At 42.6% G+C, this 22,802-nt stretch overlaps 1 protein-coding gene across 8 annotated transcripts in view; it reads right to left on the bottom strand.

Annotated features, from left to right (window-relative positions):
- fars2 (phenylalanyl-tRNA synthetase 2, mitochondrial) overlaps positions 1–22,802 on the bottom strand; it is a 493,023-nt gene that overhangs the window by 104,554 nt on the left and 365,667 nt on the right. For 7 of the 8 annotated variants that reach the window (XM_078539571.1, XM_078539568.1, XM_078539567.1 and 4 more), the window contains one exon: positions 20,275–20,426. The exons of the other annotated variant lie outside the window; for it this stretch is intronic. In XM_078539571.1, coding sequence (XP_078395697.1) covers positions 20,275–20,426 — 152 coding nt within the window. The remainder of the gene's footprint in view (positions 1–20,274; positions 20,427–22,802) is intronic. 8 annotated transcript variants of the gene reach the window in all.

Raw genomic sequence — 22,802 nt, 5'->3', positions numbered from 1 at the left:
GTCTGGAAAAATTCTGCCCATCCAGAGGACATAAAAGTCAGATTCTGATAACTGCAGTCTGGTACTCTGACTACCAATCATGTTGAAGCACTTGGAGAGCACAGTGAATAAAAACTGGTGGAGGACAGCTCCATCACAACAATCTGTTATTTGGTTATCAATCTGGTTTCAGAGAAAGGCCTGAACCTCAGGTTGCATCTGTTATATGCACTCTGGAGTCAGGTGAATCTGATTGATACTGATGCTTGTAGAAAAAATGAAGAGAGGCATTTGAAAGGTGAAGAGGAGCATGATATAATCATATTTAAAGAAACAGATATCCTGAGGGCTATGCTACATTAGAAGAACATCCAAACCTCCGTCAGTGGAGAAGAAAATATTTTTTCACAAATTCCCATTGTCTACTTTTAGGTAAACTGCAGAGATCAGCCGATATCTTATAAAGGACAAATAAAACTTGATATGACCATATTTTTCAGATACTGAAATTGTGATCTAAAGTAATAACAAATTTAATTAGGTTTATTTCCCTACTTTATCAAAAAATAGAAGTAAAACAGAATTTTTAAAAACTGAGATATAAAAGATGGACAGAGCTAATTGATCCCACGGATCAATCAGATCAAAGCTCTGGAGTCTTACAACATCCAGTCATGATTTGTGGTGGACCATTAAAACAGGAGGTGGAGGCTCCACAAATATCTCCTTCTTCAATGATGCACGCTCAATGCAAAGACAAGGCTGAAGCATTTGCAACCATCTTCGGCCAGAAATGCTGAGTGAATAATCTATCTCAGCCTCCTCCAGAGGTCCCCAGCATCATAGATGCCAGTCTTCAACCAATTCGATTCACTGCATGTGTGGTCAAGAAACGGCTGAAGGCAATGGATACTGCAAAGGCTACTGGCCCTGACAACATCCCTGCACTAGTACTAAAGACTTATGCTCCAGAACTAGCTGCACACCTAGCCAAGCTGTTCCAGTAAAGCTACAAACACTGGCATCGACCCGACAATGTGGAAAATTGCCCAGGTGTGTCCTGTCCACAAAAACAGGGGACAAACCCAATTTGGCCATTTACCATCTCATCAGCCTTTTCTTGGTCATCATCAAAGAAATGGAAGGTGTCGTTAACAGTGCTATCAAGCAACACTTACACAGCAATAACCTGCTCACTGATGTTCAGTTTGGGTTCCACAAGGGCCACTCCTGACCACATTGCAGCTTTGGTCTAAACATAGATAAAAGAGCTGAACTCGAGAGAGGAGGTGAGAGTGACTGCCCTTGACATTATGGCAGCATTTGACTGAGTGTGGTATCAAGGAGTCCCAGCAAAATTGAAGTCAATGGGAATCGGGGGAAAGCTCTCCTTTGGTTGGAATCATACATAGCACAAAGGAAGATCATTGTGGTTATTGGAGGCCAATCATCTTAGTCCAAGGCCCAACTATCTTTTGCTGGTTCATCAATGACATTCCTTCCATCATAACGTTAGAAGTGGGGATGTTCGCTGATGGTTGTCCATCATTACAACTCTTCTGATAGTGAAGCAGTCCATGCCAATATGCAGCAAGACCTGGACAACATTCAGGCTTGAGCTGATAAGTGACAAGTAACATTCATGCACCTGGGATCTTGATTCCAGGGGATGGCTCACCAGTGGCCTCACCACTGCCTGATTAGTTAGTGGTTTAGCAAACCTTCCTCCAGCTGGCAGGCCTCATTAAGATTCCGCCTTACATCTCCAGGTTTGCCATATAAGAAAAGAAAGCCAACGAGACCAGTTATCCAAAAGTTAAGTGCTGAAAATCCATCATCTACCTTCTATTGAATATCAATGACTGTTAATCATGTGATTGAAACTGGTTATCTGATACTGAAACCCTTTTATCCCAAAGCTCAGGGAGACCTAGGCAGTCTGTAGAATAACTCCAACAATGCAACAGCTGCTGAGAAATGCTGTGCTGTGTTTGCCTTTCCAGAACTGAGAGGATTAAAAGTCTTTTAAAAGCCTCCTAGTTGGTTTCTAAAGTTCTGAGTTACTTTGTAAAGAAATTGGGCCCTCTGACACAACAGCCACCGGTCTACATGACCAGCTGAACAGACTTGGAAGAAACCCTGCAGTTAATCCAGACCTGATCCCAGTATCTGAACTTACCTGAACTACAATTCCAGAGTGGGAAAAGCTTCCTCCTTCACTGGCTGTCAAAGACACGTGAACAGTTAACTATTCCTTTGGTTTTAATACTTGTAGAAGTGCACTATCTTCTTTAATTGTATCTTTCTTGAGTGTGTGGTGTGTTAGTTCTTTCGAGGTGTGTGTGAGAATAATTAAGCCTCTTTGTTTAAAGCCATGAAATTTGCTGCTAGTGACTTTTAAATTGACCACACACTAACATGGGTTTAGAAACACTCACATCTACCTTTTCAAAAATAAACCACCCTGATTTTGGACAGAAGGGAAGGGAATTGGGGTTTCAGTTTACCTCTCTTCCCTTGTCCAAACAACAGCTAAAAACAGTTTTCCTACCAGGGATCAAGTGAACACTTTGGATGTTAGCTGGCCAATAGTCTGCATCAGAACTTACAGCGATTTGTGAAATGTACATTGGTTTTAGTTCCAATTGAAATCCTGCCCTTTGGGCATGGAGCAGGTAGGAGATTCAAATGATGGCCATGCAGTACTCACTACATTCCTGCTTTCAATGATTTTAACTCTTGGCTCTTTTAAGAATGTGGTGGGTGCCCCTTTTGCTAGGGAGAAGGGGCCCTCTAAGTATTTATAATTTGTGGTCTGATGACTTATTTTGGATTTTGGTACAATTTAGACTGTGAGACATGCAAATAGCACACAAACTTGGGACCTCCAGCAACAATGGATCAGGGGAAGCCTAGTCTGATAAGAATATTTTTAAAAATTTTGGTAGGGTTCCTTGTGGCCCAGGAGGAGCAGGAGCGTTCCTACTAGGATACAAGAAATATGTAGGCCTCTTCTTGCATCAGGCTTTTGCTCCCAATCTTCTAGCTATAATTAGCCCACCACCTACACCCCTCCCTCTCTACTCACCTTGATTGGGTGTGTTTCGATAGTTCCCTGGAGGCAGCCTGCAGGTGCGATTTCCCAACATCTTAACATTACTATTAGCTGCTCATAAAACTTTCAATCAAACAAAAAACACAGTCCCCTCCATTGCTGGGTCAACAACCCCCGCTAAGCTGAATCCATTATTAGGGCTTGGAATTCAGCCATGTATTCATAACAGGATTCCACAGCACAACTGAAAAAACAAATCCTACAGAGCTCAATACAATAGAGTATAATCCAGAGATTATTACCCTTGAGGTCCCATTTTTTAACTTGGAGAACTGAATTTCAGATACTCTTTCAGCAGGACTTCCCCCCTGTTCCTACCTGTGTTGTGTATTCCAATATGGATCATGACAACTGGATATACACCCCTCCCTTGGCAAATTGCTCTTCAGCCATCATGAGACATTACTTATCCTGGCACTGGATAGGCAACACATCCTTCAGGACTCTTGCTCTTCGTTGCAGAGGGTGCTATCTATTCCCCTAATTATAGAGTCCCTATTACGTACCAGATTTCTATTCTGTGCTTTGTCCCCCCACCCCCTTGGACAGCCTTCTGAGCCATAGTGCATTGGTCTGCATTGTGGCTGTCCTTTCTGAATTCATTCAAAGCTTTTGAAGGAGTAATAAAAAAAAGTGTTGTATTACTGTCATCTGCTTCATAATGGGGACTCTATAATTAGAGTAATGAATAGTTGTCGGGGGGCGGGGGGGGGGGGGGGGGAGTAGTGAATCCATTCTTCACAGGAAGAGAGTACATCACATTTGTTAGGGCCAGAGTCTGTGGGACCTCATTCTCAACCTCTCCTAAATCACTCGTACCCGGCTCCTGAACTGTCACATCCTCTCTTTCCCGAACTTGTGTTTTCCTCTGAGGTGTAACATTATCCTGGATTAAACAGTTCAGAAATTTCTCCCCCTTCCCTTAGGTGTCAGAGTCTCTCTACCTTGCACTCCAGCTCAATTATTCTGAGCCAGAGATTTGAGATGGAGACATATTTGTTGGGGGAATTTAAATGAAACTCGGAACTCAAAATTGCCTGAGACTCACGCTATGGGGGGATGAATGGATTCACCGCTCCCCTCCCATCCCCAAACAACTGAACCTTCAATTCCCACTTGAGGTCAAAATTGGAGCATATCTTTCACTTCTTGTTACATAGTAATAAACACAGAATACAATTTTGCCAAAAGAAACCACTCACTTGATATATTTTCCTATTCAAATAATTAGACTTGATGGATTTAAATTACTCAGGGTAATTCTTTAGTGTGAAAATTTGTTTTCAGCTGAGTTGTCTCATATCCATCAATAATCAACAGTTATAAAATAAATGGAGCTTAGGGTCAGCATATTAAAATATCCTTCACTGAGTTCAGTCATTTGCACGGAGACGTTTGAATAGTTTATCTTATTTTAATTCCCTTTTAATAATACAAACCCATATATCAGTCTAACTTAAAGCTGGCCTGCAGCTAGATGTAAATTATCCTTTATTGCTTTACTGTTCTGTTTCAGTGTGTATTGATTAAAAATGATCCTGGATGGGCGAAAGGTGACCAAAAGCAGAAGACAATAAGACAACACCTCTTTTTATTCCTCTCCTTCAAAAGCCTCAAGTGAAAGAGATATTCCTACAACATGGAATTTAGAAAGGCCATCATTTAAGCAAAGGATTAGTTCTCAACTGGACCTCAAGTAAATAATTAATGGCTTGCAAAAGGAAAAATGAGCTATTTTCCTGTCCCGATAAAGTAAACCGCTGAAGCAGAGTGCCAAGGGACACAGCCCATAAATAATAGGAGTCCAATGAGACTGCCATTATTCAGCATTCTTACATTATCTCGTTGTTCTCTGTCAAAGCAGCATCAAGTCAGCAGTAAAATTTACAAATGTTCAGTTGTAGTTATCTAGGATTGCCAAAGACACAAAACGGCGCAAAGTATAGAGACCAGTTTGGTGACTTAAGCCCCTAACAAAGTTGCAATTTTCCCCAGTTTGATAGCCCTGCAACAGGTTTTTGTAACTTTTATGTTTATCATTGAAACCTTAAGAGCCTTAATAAATTTGTACTCCAAACATTTCAACACACTATAAAAAAATCTAAGAAGTTAAATGTATCCATGAGGACTAAGACTGTTATTATAATTAGAAGCTAAATTGTGTCACATTGCTTACTGTTGTAATGCAAAAGTGAACCATAAAATAGTTGCAAACAAAACTTAGATTTTTTTTTACTGAATTAATTAATAAGTAGGCAGCTGCTTCAAAAAACTAGTATTGGAAGATGTAGAAGATACTGCAGATTGGATGACAATGCCAAAGTATATAGAGGCTGATATGGGAATCGCCAAGGTATAAATGGAGGAGCCTCAGCCCTTGCAATTGTCCAATAGGTTTGAGATTCTTGCAACCTGTGTGGACAAAATCAGGGGTCGCAGAGCGGATAAGCAAACTGACCATGGCATCTTGGAACAGGTAGCCATTCAAACAGGGGAAGTTAATAGGAATGTAGTGGTAGTATGGGACAGTATAGTCAGAGGGATACGAATTATGAGGGATAGACATAGTTCTCTGCCATCGAGAGCGTGAGTCCAGGAGGCTCTGTTGCCTGCACAATGCCAGGATTCGGAACATGTGCTCAGTGCTGGAGAGGAACTTACAATAGGACGGGGAAGATCCAGTTGTTGTGGTCCATGTAGGTACCAACAACATAGATAGCACTAAGAAAGAGGTTCTGCTTAAAAAGTATGAGCAGCTAGGGGCTAAATTAAAAAGGAGGACCTCAGGGGTAATAATCTCAAGATAATTACCTGAGCCACGAGCAGATTGGAGTAGGGTAAATAAGATTACAGAGTAAAATGCATGGCTCAAAGATTGATGTGGGAGAAATGTGTTTCGGTTCATGGGACACTGGCAGGAGTACTGGGAAAAGTGGGAGCTGTACCTTTGGGATGGTCTTCACCTGAACAGTGCTGGGACCAGTGTTCTGGCGAGTCACATAACTAGGGCGGTAGAGAGGGTTTTAAACTGAATAATGGGGGTGAGGGATCAGGTGAAGGAAGATGTGATAAATTGAACAGAAAGGACAAGGTAAGATAACAAGGTAGAAATAAGGGAATTAATAATCTGAGTGTGGCAGGAAGGGACAGTATACGAACTTAAGAGTGTACCAGCAGATAAGGCTAGAGGTTACAAAAATAATAAAAAGACAGAATTAAAGGCTCTCTAAATGATTGCACACAGCATTCGCAACAAGGAGGTGAATTGATGGCACAAATCGAAATTAACAGGTATGATCTAATTGCCATCACAGAGATGTGCCTGCAGGGTGACCAAGGCTGAGAACTGAATGTTCAAGGGCATTCAGCATTTAGGAAGGATAGTCAAAAATAAAAGGAGATGGGGTAACACTGTTAATAAAGGATGAGATCAGTACACTAGACAGAGTGGATCTTAGATCAGAAGATCAAGATGTAGAATCGGTTTGAGTAGATCTAAGAAACAGCAAGAGGCAGCAAACATTGGTAGTTGGTGTTTATAAGCCATCAAACAGTAGTGGTAATGTAGGACAGAGCATAAACCAAGGAATTAGACATGCATGTAACAAGAGTAATACAGTAATCATGGGGGGCTTCAATCAACATATAGACGAGGGGCAGAATTTTCGCATTGGCATGCGGGTGTGGGCTCCGCACGTCTGCGCATAAAATGACGCGCGGTGACATCGGGTGAGTGTCCCGACGTCACTGCGCGCCATTGCGATATTTTGCTGGGCGGACGTACGATGATGTCTGACGTGTGCCCGCCATTAATTAACAGGCTACTTATGGCCCTTGATTCACCAATCGATGCCGATATTTAGGCGCCCGTGCAATCTTCGGGTTGGCGCACGGGCACAACAGGCAGATAGGTAGGACACATTTGTATTAACCTCATCTACGGGCGGGATAAGAGGGATCACTGGGGTCGCAAGTGTGCACAGTCAAGTATTTATTTTTGAAAGTTTTTGAAACTTGCCTGTGTGATCTGCAGTACTTCAAAACGCATACCAGCTGCTTTTTCTGGATTCTTAACCTTCAGGTCAGCACTTTGCAGTGTGTAATCTTTTCTGGGCCTGCAGGTTTCAGGAAGCCTTCCCTTAGCCTGGGAATGGGAACTGAACTCTCCACTGGAGGCAGCTCCTCTGAGGAGGAAGGGAGGGCCAGAGGGGGAGGAGGCCAATGAACCTTCAGCTAGCATACCACAGATGGACTGCCAGGACAAGCCTGGGCTGTAGGCTCGATGCTCGACACCTAAGTGCAAAATCTGCCAGGTTAGGGACAGTCACTAAGGGCCTTGTTAATAAAGCTGAATGTCCAACAAAGCACTAATTACAGTTTTGGAAATCATACACATGCAGAAGAAAAGGGGCACCCTCAGCCATGGTGACATATCTGAATTTAATATGTCAAGCAAACCAACTTATTCCAAAAAAAAGTGTTACAAATCAAAACAAATCATAAGGACCTCATCTCGGGCCAACACAAAAGCACCAGTGAAAAACCTGTGGTGTGCCTAAGGTGCCTTATGTTTTCGTTTCTGGGTGCTATTTCTTGGTGCTGCCCCATCGCTCGGATTGGCATCTGAGACGGCATGCTGACTCTGCTGTCCTGTTGGCCTCAATGACCTTGGCGGTCGTCCTCTGGCCCGTGGAGCCACTGCTGGCCCCGCCAGCTTCACTGGATGCTACAATCACTGGGAGAGGGGCGGAGGAGCTGCCGCCCTCATCCGGAGCACCCTGAGAGGTGCCCGCAGAGACGCCAGGCAGCTGCTGCGCCGACGTGAGGTCGCTTTGGACCTCCCTGCTAACCGTGGATGGATGGGCACCGAGCTGGGTAAGTTGATGCCCAGACCATCTCTCACACTGGCACTGACCAGCTGCGGTCAACGCCGATATGAGGGCTTGCTGGTCAGAGTGCATCCCCAGGAAGCCCTGAAGGGTCTCCTGGAGTAGCCTCTCCATGAGGGTTGCCACTCTGTACTTGGAGGACGCATGGCGTGGACATGTGGCTCATTGCTTCGGCGGTCGTCCACGTAGACTCCTCCATCACGGAGACCAAACCAAGCATAGCCTCATGTATCTCCCCCAGGTGCTCCCACACACCTGGCTGCATTTCCCTGCACCTGCTGCGTCGTGGAGGACTCCAGAGGCACATCATCAGTCACTGATTGAGCATGTGCCTGGTCCCCTGGAGTCCTCCGACTGCTGGCACCATGGGCACTGTCTGTCTCTGCCAGCTTCTCCAGCGACTGTGAAGTGCCCTCACCACTGTGCCCCAGGACACTAGCTGATGTTCGAATTTCCACCGAAGTGCTAATATCTGTGCTGGTGCCTGCCTTGCAGAAATGGTGTGACACTGGTGAGACTTCAGGCCCCTCAGGTGTGAGAGGGGGCCTCTGCTGCTCCTCCTCGCAGCAATTAGGAAGAACAGAGCAAAATCGTGGGGCCAAATGACCTCCTCCTGCTCCTATTCCCTATGTTCCTACATCATATTTCTCATTATTCAAGCATAAAAGGCACTGGTACTTTACAGTTCTGATCCTGGGATAGCAATACCAAAACGATTTCCCTTCCATTGCTCTTCCAGATTTACATCTCAAGTGTACTGCTGATGTCTTGTAGGCCAATTGAAGATTGATTGTTTACATGGGAGACCTGATCTCCCATTCCTGCAGGTTAGATGAGTGGGCAAGAACATGGATTGCAATGCAGCGAATTATAAGTTATCCACTTTGAAGGGAAAAAAGAGAAGCATAATATTTTTTTGTATGGTGAGGGACTGGGAAATTTTTTCATTCAGAGGGATCTGGGTATCCTTGTACATGAATCACAGGAAGTTAGCTTACAGGCACAGCAAGCAATTAGGAAGGCAAATGGTATGTTAGATTTTGTTACAAAAGGATTGGAGTATAAGATAAATAAGTTTTACTACAATTAAACAGGGCATTGGTCAGTCTGCACCTGGAGTACTTTGCGCAGTTTTGGTCTCCTTACTGAAGGAGGGACATACCTGCCCGAGAGGGAATGCAACAAAGGCACATCAGACTGGTTCCTCGGATGATAGAATTGTCCCATGAGGAGAGATTGAGCACACTAAGCCTATATTCCCGTTTTACAAGAATGGAGTTTAGAAGAATGAAAGGTGACCAAATTAAACATATACAATTCTTAAGGGCCTTGACAGGGTAGATACTAAGAAAATGTTTCCCCTGGTAGGACCCTGGGAAGTACCGAGGATCAAGGGACCTTGGTGTGCATGTCCACTGATCCCTTAAGGTAGCGGGACAGGTAGATAAGGCAGTTAAGAAGGCATATGGGATACTTGCCTTTATTAGACGATGCTTGGAATATAAGAACAGGGAGGTTATGCTGGAACTGTATAAAAAGCTGGTTAGGCCACAGCTGGAGTTCTGGAATCCACATTATAGGAAGGATGTGATTGCACTAGAGAGAGTGCAGAGGAGATTTACCAGGATGTTGCCTGGGCTGGAGAGTTTTAGTTATGAGGAGAGATTGGATAGACTGGGGTTATTTTCCTTGGAGCAGAGGAGATTGAGGGGGGACATGATTGAGGTGTATAAAATTATGAGGGACATAGATAGGGTAGACAGGAAGGAACTTTTCCTTTTGGTGAAGGGATCAATAACCAGGGGGCACAGATTTAAGGTAAGGGGCAGGAGGTTTAGAGGGGATGTGAGGAAGAATTTTTTCACCCAGAGGGTGGTGGGAATCTGGAACTCACTGCCTGAAAGGGTGGTAGAGGCAGAAACCCTCATAACATTTAAGAAGTATTTGGATGTGCACTTGCGATGCCATGGCATACAAGGCTATGGGCCTAGTGCTGGAAAATGGGATTAGAATAGTTAGGTACTTGTTTGACCGGCGCAGACTCAATGGGCTGAAGGACCTTTTTCTGTGCTGTAGACCCCTATGACTCTATGGCTGAGGAACCTAGAACACGGGGTCAATGTCAGAACAAGGGGTTAGCCATTTAGGACTGAGATGAGGAGAAATTTCTTTACTCAAAGGTTTGTAAATCTTTGGAATTCTTTTCCCCACAGTAATGTTGATTCTCAATCATTGAGTGTACTCAAGACAGGCCAATAGACTTTTGAGTATTAAGGGAATTAAGGGATTTAGCGATAGTTCGGGAAGATGGACTTGAGGTGGATGATCAGTCATGATCTTGCTGAATAGCAAGGCAGGTTCAAAGGGCTAAATGGCCTTCTCCTGCTCTTATTTTTTATATTCTTACGTCTACCTTGCTTCGGTCAGCACTCGCAGTCATCAGTGCCAGGCTTCACAGACAGCTCCACATCATTTTTAGGGGGGCTCACGGGTAGGTCTCCACCTACCATATCAGCCGTAGGTGGGTGGCTTATCAATGGCTGCAGGGCAAGGTCTTCCTTGGGGAAGGGGGAGAAGTGGCCTCTGGCAAGGGAAGAGGCGGCAGGACGAGAGCTGTACTGGGGAAGAAGGGTATCCCCAGGTGTGCGTGGGGCACATATGCAAGTGGGCTCAAGATGGTGAGGGCTAAGGAGGCAGTCTCCAGAGGAGATGAGGCCAGATAGACATGTGAGGGTATGTGTGTGAGAATGGGTGGAGATGACCCTTGAGCTGGTAGTGAGTGAGATGCCAGTGAATATGTGATGGGTTTGAGTGTGTGAGTTTAGAGTGATGAGATAGTTGCTATACTCTGGCTGAATGGATGAGATCATTCATCCTCTATCTGCATTGGATGGCTAACCTCTTCTGTGCAGCATTGGCACTGACCACTGCTGCCACCGCCTGCCATGCTGGATTGGTGATGTCGCTGCCCATCCTGCGGCCAGTGCGGGGGTAGAGGATGTTACGGCGGGCCTCCACGGCATCTAAATGGCATTCCAGTAATGCGTCATCAAACATGGGGACTGCAGTGTTTTTTTGCCTCTCATGGACATCTGCCTGCAGTAGTTGTGGGCTAGGAGCACTGAGATGTGCGCGCGCAGCTGGACTTTAAATATGGCGCCCAGTGTGATGAAGCAGCAAGGTGATGGCGGGCGGGTGAACGAGAGCCCACCCACCATGGAAACAGCGTTTTTCCTAGGAATGCATAAATAATGTGGCGGGTTTGGGGTGATACGGCATGAAAATGTGCGCTTAGTGCAAATCTGGGGTAATCACACTTCCCACTATGGTCCTCATTTTGACCAATTGTCTATGCTACCTTAGTAAATCTCAGTCTTAGTGAGTCTCAGTAACCCTGAGACTATCAATACAAAAGCTAAATGCTGCAGATGCTGGAAATCTGAAATATAAACAAAACGTGCTGGAAATACTCAGCATCTGTGGAGAGAAACAGAGTTGACCTTTCAGATTGATGACCTTTCTTCAGAGCAGCACAGATCATCTGAGGCCATCAAAATTGGGAGTTGAAAAAAATGCCAGATTTCTCCCTTGATTTCTGCCTAGTGACTCCATGGCCATTGGGTGCAAAGGGGATCAGGACAAATACCCTTTGTGGTAGAAAAGCCTGATGATCCTCACCGTTGAAATGTTTATGTATGAAAAATAGCTTCTTGACCTAGGTACTAAATGCCATAATTATGTAAATGCACAGTAATTAGTGTAAATGTGAACAGCAAATTGGAGGCGAGGGTTGGGTAGAGGGGAAAGCATTTAACACCAAGTCACACACATACTGCCCCAGCTAAAATCAGCTAACTCCACATAGATCATGGATCGAACCTGGGACCTTCCTGGTCTCAATCACTTAGGCACTCCTAGATATACTCAATTACCCTGCTGCCATCATAAGTTCCAACTTTGACCACAGTACTATAATGAAGTAGTGCTGCTGAATTTGAAGTGACAAACCAATGCAAGAACTGATGCTTGTCAGCTCATCCAGAGGAGCAAAAACAATGGCTGAAATTGTCAGCAGTAGCTGCCATTATTTTTTGCCTGTAAGCTGGCTTAGTGCAACCAATCTGCACAAGCCAAAAATGTTGTTTTGCATACAGACCTTACCACCAAAAAGGAACTTGCAATCATATAGTGCCTTTCACAACTTCCTGAGTCCCTGAAATGTCATTCTTGTTGTAATGCAGGAAACCCATTCATCCAATTTTTGCACAGAAAGCTCCTGCAAACAGCAATATGATAATGACCAGGTGATCTGTTTGGTGATGTTGGTTGAGGGATAAATATTGGCCTGGACACTTGGGGGAACTCACTTGCTCTTCAAAATGGTGCCATGGGATTTTGTACATCTACCTGAGAGGACAAATAAGGCATCTTTAACATCTCATCCAAAAGATGGCACCTTTGAGAGTGCAGAACTCCTTCACAACTATACTGCAGTGTTGGCCTAGATTTTTGTGCTCAAGTCCTGCAGTGGGACTTCTGACTCAGAAGTGAGAGTGCTATCAATTTTAAGCATGGCTGACACTGTTGTGAATGTCTGGTTCATGACTCATGTGTTTTAGAATATAGTTTTTAGTGTTCAGGAATTAAAGTTTTAACTGTAGAAAATGAGGGTATCTGGTTGTGAAGCTGGTAAAAGCAAACCTGAAGAAAATACAATTCAAATAAACTTGGAGTTTATTTTGTTTTAAAGGTTGGGGCCATGTTAACTTAAGAGGCTAACAGCTAGAAAGGTAAGATCATAAAATGGCAGATGGGCTTACTTAGCTACAGAACTGGAGACATGACATTTGCAATTATTCCAGTAAAATGTGAGTTATTCATGTATTTTCCCAGAATTAAGGAAAGCTCTGGAATTAAAATATAGTTAATTTGCATTTCTACCTGGGAACGTTCCTTGTGTGTTACATTGCCACGGAGGTGGGTGGAGCTTAGTGAGATTCTTTGTTTTTGAGTTTATCTCTGTGAAGTCACGTAGGGCACTGGCAGCAGGCAAGATTGGTTGTTGTTAGAAAGCAGCTAAGAGATTGTGTCAGCTTTGGGTCTTATGTAGCTTGTAGCTCCTTGGAGGTCAATTGTCCATGGCACCCCCTATAGTGGGGTCTGGTATTCAGTAGACAAAGTTGGTAAGGGGAAAAAAATGATTGGAAGATTTGTTTAGCTGGAAGCTAAAGGAAGAAAGCTACAGTAATCCCCTCAATAAAAGGAAATTAATCTTGTTGCAGTTTGGGCTCTAGCAGTTTGCAGCTCACTGAGAAGACAGCCAAAGCCAATGGGTGTTAATCAGACCAGCAGTTAAGCCAAGAAAATATTAGCTTCATCGTTCTGGGTCAAATGTGGGTGGGGGCTTACTCTCAGTTTGGATTTCATGAGGGAAAAGCAGCTATAAGATTTACTCTAGCTCACAACTTATGGAAGAAATCTACAGTGGTCTTCACAGAGCCTTGTGGCGAAGAAACCAATCAGCAGAATTAGCTGGGAAGCATTGAGAAGGCAACTAGAACAAGGGAATGGGACATCCATAGTCAAGAGATATTAAACAAAGAGCCTTACCTTAGAGAATAGCTGGAACGCATGAGAATTAAAGCAAATTCCAGAGGACTGTGGCATACTTTTGGGTGGTCCTGACAAAAGTAAAGAGCTCTTAAGATATCATTATGTATAAGAGAATTCTTGGGGGAAGAAAGAAGCAAAACTGAGTGCATAACATACGTAGTTATAAACCAGTTAATAGTGCCTGTTTTGTTTAAGCCTTTTATATCCAATAATGTTTGTTTTTGTTTAAAAACACAAAATCTTGCAGCATAGTTCTATCGGTTAAAACAAGGAGTTTGGATTTATCTTTAAATGTTAATGGTCCCCGATCGTAATCACACCTAAGTAAGCAGAAATGGTCTGGTGGCTGGACATGAAAGTCACAATTGAGACTTGTGAACAATTGTAAGTCCGTAGGTTTTTGTGTTGCCTTTTCTAAATTAAGTGATTCTGTAACATAATAGGAGCAATAGCGAACATTTGGCATGGGGAACTGTGGAAATGGAATCTTTAAACTGTAGTGTATAAGGGTCTGGCACATATAGGGTTAACATGGGGAACTGTGTACAGTAAAAACACACAGTGATGTAAGAGAACACATAACCCACACCTAGGGGGTCACTCTAGCGTTGGACAGAGCTGTGTGCACAAGCAAGCATGGAGACAGCTACTAGCTTGAAGATTTTACAGTATATATGTACATAGTTCTTATATTTAATAAATACATACAGTTAACCTACTTAAGACTACGAAGACTTCATTAAAACCTACCGGACAGTATCCAACATCCTACATGATGGCAGCGAATGGAAAAGCCGTGCAAAAAATGCAGAGAGAAACTAAAATCCTGCAAACTAAAGAAAAATTCAGACACATTCTGACCTGAAGAACAGCTTGAGAAGAAGATAAAGAAGAAGCAGAGGTAAATCACCAGGGAAAACCTCCAATGAAAGGCCTGGAAGCTGAAGGCAGAGGTTTGAGGTTCCTTACCGCAGTAGAAGACTCCGTGGGATCTCTTGGAAGTCGAGCTTCAATTCCCAGAGTGCGTAACCAGCAGGCCTAGCAGGGGTGAGCTAAAATTTTTAAGTTGCAAGATACAGCAAGTCCTGAGAAAATTTTAGATAGTTCAGTTGTCAGAAATTGCCATTTAAAAATGCTGTCAGAGAAAACAGATTCCAGAGTCTGTTGGTGCTCGCTTCAAAAAGGAGAAAAAGGGTTAACTAATTGATCCAGAAGTATCACAACCAAAGAATCAGCTTTAAAGACCAGCAAAGGCCAGGATTCAACGCTTTCATGACCTTAAAGCAAAGGACTGAAACAGAGAAGCCTGCAGCTAGTCGATCCAAGCAGGCATTGTTGAAAATTTTTTGAAGGCAGAGCATGAGTGCCATTGCAGCGGGAGCCTGCCAAAGCCAGCAGGCGTGGGTAAACCCTTTGTCTTCAAACAAACGATGATGCCATCTTGAATTTCAGCAACTTCTTAAGGCTGAACCTACACTTTAAATCCTTTTAACCATGGATCAGAAATCCACTCTTCCAGGTCAGTTTGGACTTATCCAAGGTGCAAATCAATCACATAATTGGGGACTTTGGAGAAAAAGATTCCTTAGATACATGATTGCTTTAGGTCTGAATAAAAAGTCAGAAGCTTAACAAGTTACATACGTTATGCGTTAGGCCCGATAGTAGACATCAAGATGACCCACATGACGAAAGAAGAAGAGGAAAAAACTGCATGGTGATGAGTGCAATGATTGTCTACCCCTCAAGAAACAGGATGGAACAACAACCACCAAACAATACAACTACCGAATTGACAAAGAGTGGTTCAATACCAAGGATTAGAAAAAGAGGGTGAAAAGATATCAGATGCCAGAAAAACCTCCAAATCAAGAGCTTACCTGCAGTGACAGAGCTTACCACTTCTTGGACAGTAATGCAAACGAGATATGGAAGGATTATAAGGCTTCCAGACTGCCTGAACCGATGAACTCATGGGTTCAGTGCCAACCACACAGTGATGTAAGAGAACAGGTGACCCACACCTAGGTGCCAGTATAGTGTTGGACAGAGCCTAGTGCACACGTAACATGGAGACAGCTCCTAGCTTGAAATGTTTACTGTATATCATCAGTCTACTCTCGATCATCAGTAAAGTGATGGAATGGGTCATCAACAGTGCTATCAAGTTGCACTTGCTTAGCAATAACCCGCTCAATGACACTCACTTTGGGTTCTGCCAGGGTCACTCAGCTCCTGTCCTCAATAGAGCATTGGTTCAAACATGGACAAAAGAGGTGAACTCCAGAGGTGAGGTGAGAGTGACTGCCCTTGACATCAAGGCAGCATTCGACCGAGTGTGGCATCAAGGAGCCCTGGAAAAACTGGAGTCAATGGGATTCATGGGGAAAACTCTCTGCTGGTTGGAGCCAAACCTAGCACAAAAGGAAATGGTTGTGGTTGTTGGAGGTCAATCATCTCAGTTCCAGAACATCAATGCAGGAGTTCATCTGGGTCGTGTCCTAGGCCCAACCATCTTCAGCTGCTTCATCAATGACCTTCCTTCCATCATAAGGTCAGAAGTGGGGATGTTCGCTGATGATGCACAATGTTCAGCACCATTCGCGACTCCTCGGATTCTGAAGCAGTCCATGTCCAAATGCAGCAAGACCTGGACAATATCCAGGTTTGGGCTGACAAGTGGCAAGTAACATTCGTGCCACACAAGTACAAGACAATGACCATCTCCAACAAGAGAGAATCTAACCATCAACCCTTGGCGTTCAATGGCATTATTGTTGCTGAATCCCCCACTGGGGGTCACCATTGACCAGAAACTGAACTGGACTAGCCATAGAAATACTGTGGCTATAAGGGCAGGCCAGAGGCTAGGAATCCTGCGGCAGGTAACTCAGACCCTGACTCCCCAAAGCCTGTCCACCATCTAGAAGGCACAAGTCAGGATTGTGACAGAATACTCTCCAATTGCCTGGATGAGTGCAGCTCCAAAAACATTCAAGAAGCTTGACACCATCTAGGACAAAGCAGCCTGCTCGATTGGCATGCCATCCACAAACATTCACTCCCTCTGCCATTGACACACAGTTGCAGCAGTGTGTACCATCTACAAGATGCACTGCAGGAACTCACCAAGCTTCTTTAGACAGCACCTTCCAAACCCAGAACCACCACTATCTAGAAGGACAAGGGCAACAGGCAGGTGGGAATGTCGCCACCCGGAAGTTCCCCTCCAAGCTCCTCACCATTCTGACTTGGAAATGTATCACTGTTCCTTCATTGTCACAGGGTCAACATCCTGGAACTCCCTCCCAAACAGCACTGTGGGTCTACCTATGCCATACAGACTGCAGCGGTTCAAGAAGGCAGCTCACCACCATCTTCTCACGGGCAATTAGGGAAGGGCAATAAATGCTGACCTAGCCAGCAACGCCCACATCCCAGGAATGAATAAAAAAAAATGTACATAGTTCTTGTAGTTAATAAACGCATACAGTTAACTCACTTAAGACTACAAAAACTTCATTAAGGCCTACGGAATGGTATCCTACACCCTACAACATAAACCAATACGAGCATGTTAGCTTTCTACATTTAGAAGATATATTCTATTAATTCTCCCTACGGTGTTGGGTAATGATGTCTGTAAAAGCTTCTTGTTTCTTCAGACTTTCTTGCATTATTTTATAGGAATAGTTGGACTACTGGCGCGTGGCATATTGGTTAATAAAGGCATCTTACAGGTAAAATTTGATGACTTTAAGTGTGTACATGCTACACCATCTGAAATCAGAACTTCACAGTTTCTGTCCTTCTTAATGATGTTAAGATGTGAGTAGAGTAGCATAACTGACTCTTATCATCACTATGGTATGTCCATATTCAATGCAGTGCGCCTTTCCTAATAATTCCCTAACCAAATAAGGATACATGCTTGATCAAAAGAGGTTTATTAACCTCCTCTTAGCCAAAGAGCTGCTGACTTTTTTCTTTTGTTGTATATCAGGTACTGTCTTTTATGAAGCTATCCTTATTTTAACTCATTCTAATACAGTTAGCCTGATGGTGTAAAATTAATGCAAGGTGCACAAAGCAGTTAGACTGAGGGATATACCCCCAATTTTCACTGATTGTGGTTAAGTCAATGAATAACAATTACTGTATTTTCATTCTCACTCCTAAACTAGGCACCAGTAAATGGAATTAGCCAAAACTTGTATAATTTTCAAATTGAATCAGGTGTACTTTTTAATAATTGCACACCCCGAGATATGTGAAATAGGTCTGAAATCAAAATTCAAAAAGCACACAAAACTTTGTCTCTTACAAAATTAGAAAATGAACATGCGTGATAGGTCATTTGTGCTGCTGATGAAGAAAATGTGAGCGCTACCTTGAGAACAGGTCAATACCTGGACTCAAGCATTGATAATATCATTACAGCTTTCACTTGATTATATATATCTTTCACACCAGTATGAAAACAACCTGTGTATTGGTAATAGAGTCAAAGAGCTTTATACCATGGATGCAGCATGCGTAGCAGAGGTTTTCAATGTGTGATTTTTAAAATATTTTGGCCCTGCTGTTTGAACTGCTTGACAACATTTGTTGGTATTTCCTCAATGTCTCCCCATTTGCTGTAGTTAATGCACAAGCACATGCTTATCCATAGCCATCTTTGCCGATTCTCATCTCCACATATTCCTCGCTTTTCCCCTTCTCTCTCTATCTCTCAAGACATAGTCATAGAGCAAATATAGCATTAATATGAGGCACCATCACTTTGCATCAATGCTCCAGCTATAGTCTAAATGCAACCTAAATTTAGAGTCAGGACCCAGCCTGACATTGGAAAACAGAATCTCACTCTGCTTCACTTAGGACCTCAACAGGTCTTAACTCTGCATTTACACAACACATATTTGGAATCTAATTTCACCTCTGTGTAAATGAATGAGTTTTGAGTGAGGTAAAATTGGATTCTTAGTGTCAGGGCAAAGGATACCAGATACTCTGGCATCTCGTGTATGTCATAGGGTTCCAATTTGCATGTAATAATGACCCTCTCACCAAGGTGCTTGGGTTGCCCAGCAGTAGGCCCCAGGAAATATGGCAACAGGCAGGATCCAATTGGGAATGGGGTGCAAGTGCAGCGCAGCTATTTTAGTGTCATTGTCAATCATTTCTGCCAGGTGGATGAGAATCAGACCTAGCTGGTGCTGCCAGGCTAATCAACATGCCTGATTTAATACTTGGACGTACTTGTTTCCAAGCAGAAATCACTTGCTTGCGAAAAGGAATATTCTGGATATTTTGAAACACTGCAGTAACCTCCCATAGCTTGAGAGCAGTTAACCCAGCAAAGACCAAGGATGGAAGCTGGGAGCTTCCTGCTCCATATGATCCCAAAGTCAGAACTGGTGGTGGATTTATCCACTGAGTTAATGTGGACAGTACTTCACTCTGTTTCAATTGACACCTGCCAGCAGACCTTGGGCAGTAGCCATGAATGTTAGATGCAGAGAAGGTACTGATGTGAACCCTGATGTTCTTTGGGCAGTAATAGTGATCGGTTGATTTACAAAAGGAAAAAGAAAAAACAATGAAAATAAAATAATAATTTAAAATTTGGTGCAATCAGGGGTTAATACTTTGATTTTGACCAAAATAGGACCAGAATCTTGACACGATTTTGATTTGTAAGCAGGCTATTAATTTCACTACTGAGATTACATTATTACCAAACATGAAGAACCAACCAGATATCAACTGTTGTGAATTCGTTTTTAATTTAAAGCCCGATAATCCAATACTATACTGCAACTGAAACTTCTACGCCTGATTTGCTGAAATAGAATAACTTATATGCATTTGTTTTCGTTTTCAGCAGCCATGTGACAGTGGTGTAAAATTTCCTGTGGGAGTGTAATTGGAAAGATACACCTGAAAGTAAGCCCAAACATGGGGCCAATTTTCTTGTTTGAGTATGAAATGAAAGTTTCAAGCTATCTAACCATCATTCTTGCATGAGGTACAACATGCCCAAAAACATGCAATCGTGGAAACGTTTCAATTTCTAATGTGACTCCCACCGATGCCATAAAACTGCATTGAGAGGAACAGAAAATGCAACGCAAGTCTCAGTGAAAATAAATTTTAAAGATTACTCACAGAAATCACAATAAAATATCAGAAAAATTATTTTGTTTCCTGCTGCACCTAAAGGTCTGGCTGTAATTTTACACCCATTTTGAATCAGCATATTTACAGGACATTCACATGGGCGTAGGGATTGATAGACATGTGTAAAAAAAAGTGAGGAAATTCAGGCGTAGTGCAATCATGTGTGTAACCCACTTGCATCCAAGTTTCTCTGATTGTTTATGCTGAGTATTTGCTTTATGCTTTAATAGCCCATGGGCGGAAATTTACAGACCTGTCATGGTTGGGAGGGGGGGGGGGGGCGGGGGGGGGGGGGGCGACACCGTAAAATGAGGCGAGCCGTTCAAAAGTCCATTGACTTCATCAGGACTGGAAAATCCCACTGGTGGGAGGGGCCGTGAAATTCCATCCCATGTCTCTGGGCACAAATACACAAGAAATTCCAACCCAGTTTCCAACTAACCCTGCCAAATGTCAGCACACATTTTCATTTCTGCAAGGTATTGAGGTACCTACTTTGGATGTGTAAAGTGGTCAATGAGGCTGACCTTCTCCACCAGGTCGCCGCCAATATTTCGCACCAAATCGTAGAAATCATGTTCTTCATATCCTTCTTTTGGAATCCAAAAAGAGATGTCATTTATTAATGGTGGGTATTTGCTAAGGGGCTGCAAAACAAAAATCAATTAGGAATTATTTTAAAACAGCTACTTTATTTCATTAAAACAGAAAATGGGCAAAAAACATTCAGCGTGGCAGGCATATCTACAGCAAGAGAAACAGTTCTCATTTCAAGACAATGACCTCCCATCAGAATTGGAGATTAAGTAGTTTTTAAGTACAGAGCCAGGCAAAATTGGGGGAGTGGGGTAGGAAGCGATGGGGAGAGGAAAGAACAAAGGAAAAGACCTGTTGCCCTTAGCTCTCTCTCAGACTTTTCCCTTTGTTTTCTCCTCCACCTTGCCCCATTATCCCACCCCTATCCCTGGATCTGTACTTGCTTATAAACTGTTAATCTCTAATATGCACCTTCCAGTTCTAATGAAAGGTAATTGGCTTGAATTGACCAGATTTTGTGGTAAACAATAAGCAGGCAGCACCAGCATTTCATTACACTAACCCACAGACTTTCTCTGGGTTTTTTCATTGGAACTTGCAGAAATTAAAAATCCATTTTGCGCAGTGCTCTTGGAAGGGGATTTGGGACTTGTTTGAACAGGGCAAGCAATTGTGTATCTCCTTCGCCAATTAGATTGAAGGATCCTTACCAACGGAGGTAGAGTATAAACCATTTATAAAGGATTTAATTCAATGCCAAATCATGTACCAAAAGCAAAATAAGCAGGGGGGAAGAGATTTGAGGGAGAGTGAGAGACAAAAGAGACTGAAAGAAAAAGCTAAAAATATTGTTGTTTTACCTTTTAAATCTCCAACAATAATTAAAATCTCAATTAATGAGACTCTACACTTGTTGAAGTTAATTAGCAGCACCAGGGAAATTGTTTGGTAGTAATGAAGACTTATGCTGAAAGCCTCACTGTTACATTTATCACTGGCCATTAACTCTGTTCCTCTCTCCACAGATGCTGCCTGATCTGCCGAGTATTTCCAGCATGTGTTGTTTTAATTTCAGATTGCCAGTATCTACAGTTTATAAATAACATACTTAAAAATAAGTAACATTTTTAAACCAAAATAAATGATTTCCACTCCTATTAAGAAACAATCCAGCTGTGTGTGTGATCTCTGTGCTCCTCCAATTCTGGCCTCTTGCACATCCCTGATTTTAATCCACAATTGGTAGTTGTGCCTTCAGCTGCCAAGGCCCTAAACTCTAGGATTATCTCCCTAAACCTCTCAGCCTTTCTACCTCTACTCCCTCCTTTGAGTCACTCCTTAAAACCTACTCCTTTGACCAAGCTTTTTGTCATCTGTCCTAATATGTTCTTACGTGGCTCGCTGTCAAATTTTGTTTAATCATGCTCCTGTGAAGCACATTTGAACATTTTGCTATATAAATGTAAATTGTTGCTCTATTTTTATGTCTTTATATTTATATAATAGTTATGTGCTTGTATATGTTTTTCTATCTCTCATTCATTTAGTGTATGAAATGATGTCAAGGTTGATACATATTCTTCTGAGTCAGCTCACTGTTTTATATACTAAATCAACTGAACAATCAAATTCTAAATTGGCCGAATTTACCTCAGTTCTTTGTCTGAGATCTGAACAAATGCAGACATCAATGTGAACATGAACCTGAGTCTCTACATCTGAACCTTGTCTTGTTTACTATCCATGCACCAATAAATAGTGTTTTTTCCTTGCCTGACTTTGTCCATTACTTTTATAAGTAATGTAAATAAACTAAAAGTAATGGGGTGTAAAAGAATCAAAAGATAACTAGCCTTTATGTTACTAATTCCATTTCAGTGGCCCAGTCTACTTTCTCTCACATAGGAAATGCATAAATGTAAAAAAATACCCAATGACATTAAATCAACTGACCTGTGCCCCAATATCTGTCGATTTACAGAATATTTTAGACATTCCTCTGATCATTTCTTTTCTAACTCTGTTGCATTAATGAGGCCTAGTCTCACCACATAGATATACATACACCCAAACCATTGCAAATCTTAAGTCTCCTTTCCAAGCAGTCTCATGAACAGCGACATTATCGTATCATTGCTGCACTGGCATAAATTCTGCAACTTGTCTTGTTTTTAACATGTTGTTTATTAATTATTGCCTGACTGCTACAGGTCACGTTGCCCTGATTAGAAGTCCTTAGGTAGATTCACTTCAGTAGGCACAATGTATCTAACAGCAGTACTGGAATAGTAGCATCATTTCAGAGAAAAGGACTGAACATTAGCCCTTCTCGCAATGCAATTCTCAGAATTCAGAGTAAGGAATTTTTGAGGTAAGAGACACCAGTCACATTACAGGCGGAACCCAAGATCTACAAACAATTAGAAATGTTTTAAAGATGCAATCTCTCTTTTTCTGGCAAATTTTAAATGAGTTTCAAATGGTCA

This window comes from Cetorhinus maximus, chromosome 3 (genome assembly GCF_964194155.1).
Source record: "Cetorhinus maximus chromosome 3, sCetMax3.hap1.1, whole genome shotgun sequence".
NCBI classification, from domain to species: domain Eukaryota; kingdom Metazoa; phylum Chordata; class Chondrichthyes; order Lamniformes; family Cetorhinidae; genus Cetorhinus; species Cetorhinus maximus.
The sequence above is the reverse complement of the archived record's forward strand: the minus strand, read 5'-3'. Positions and strand labels throughout refer to the sequence as shown.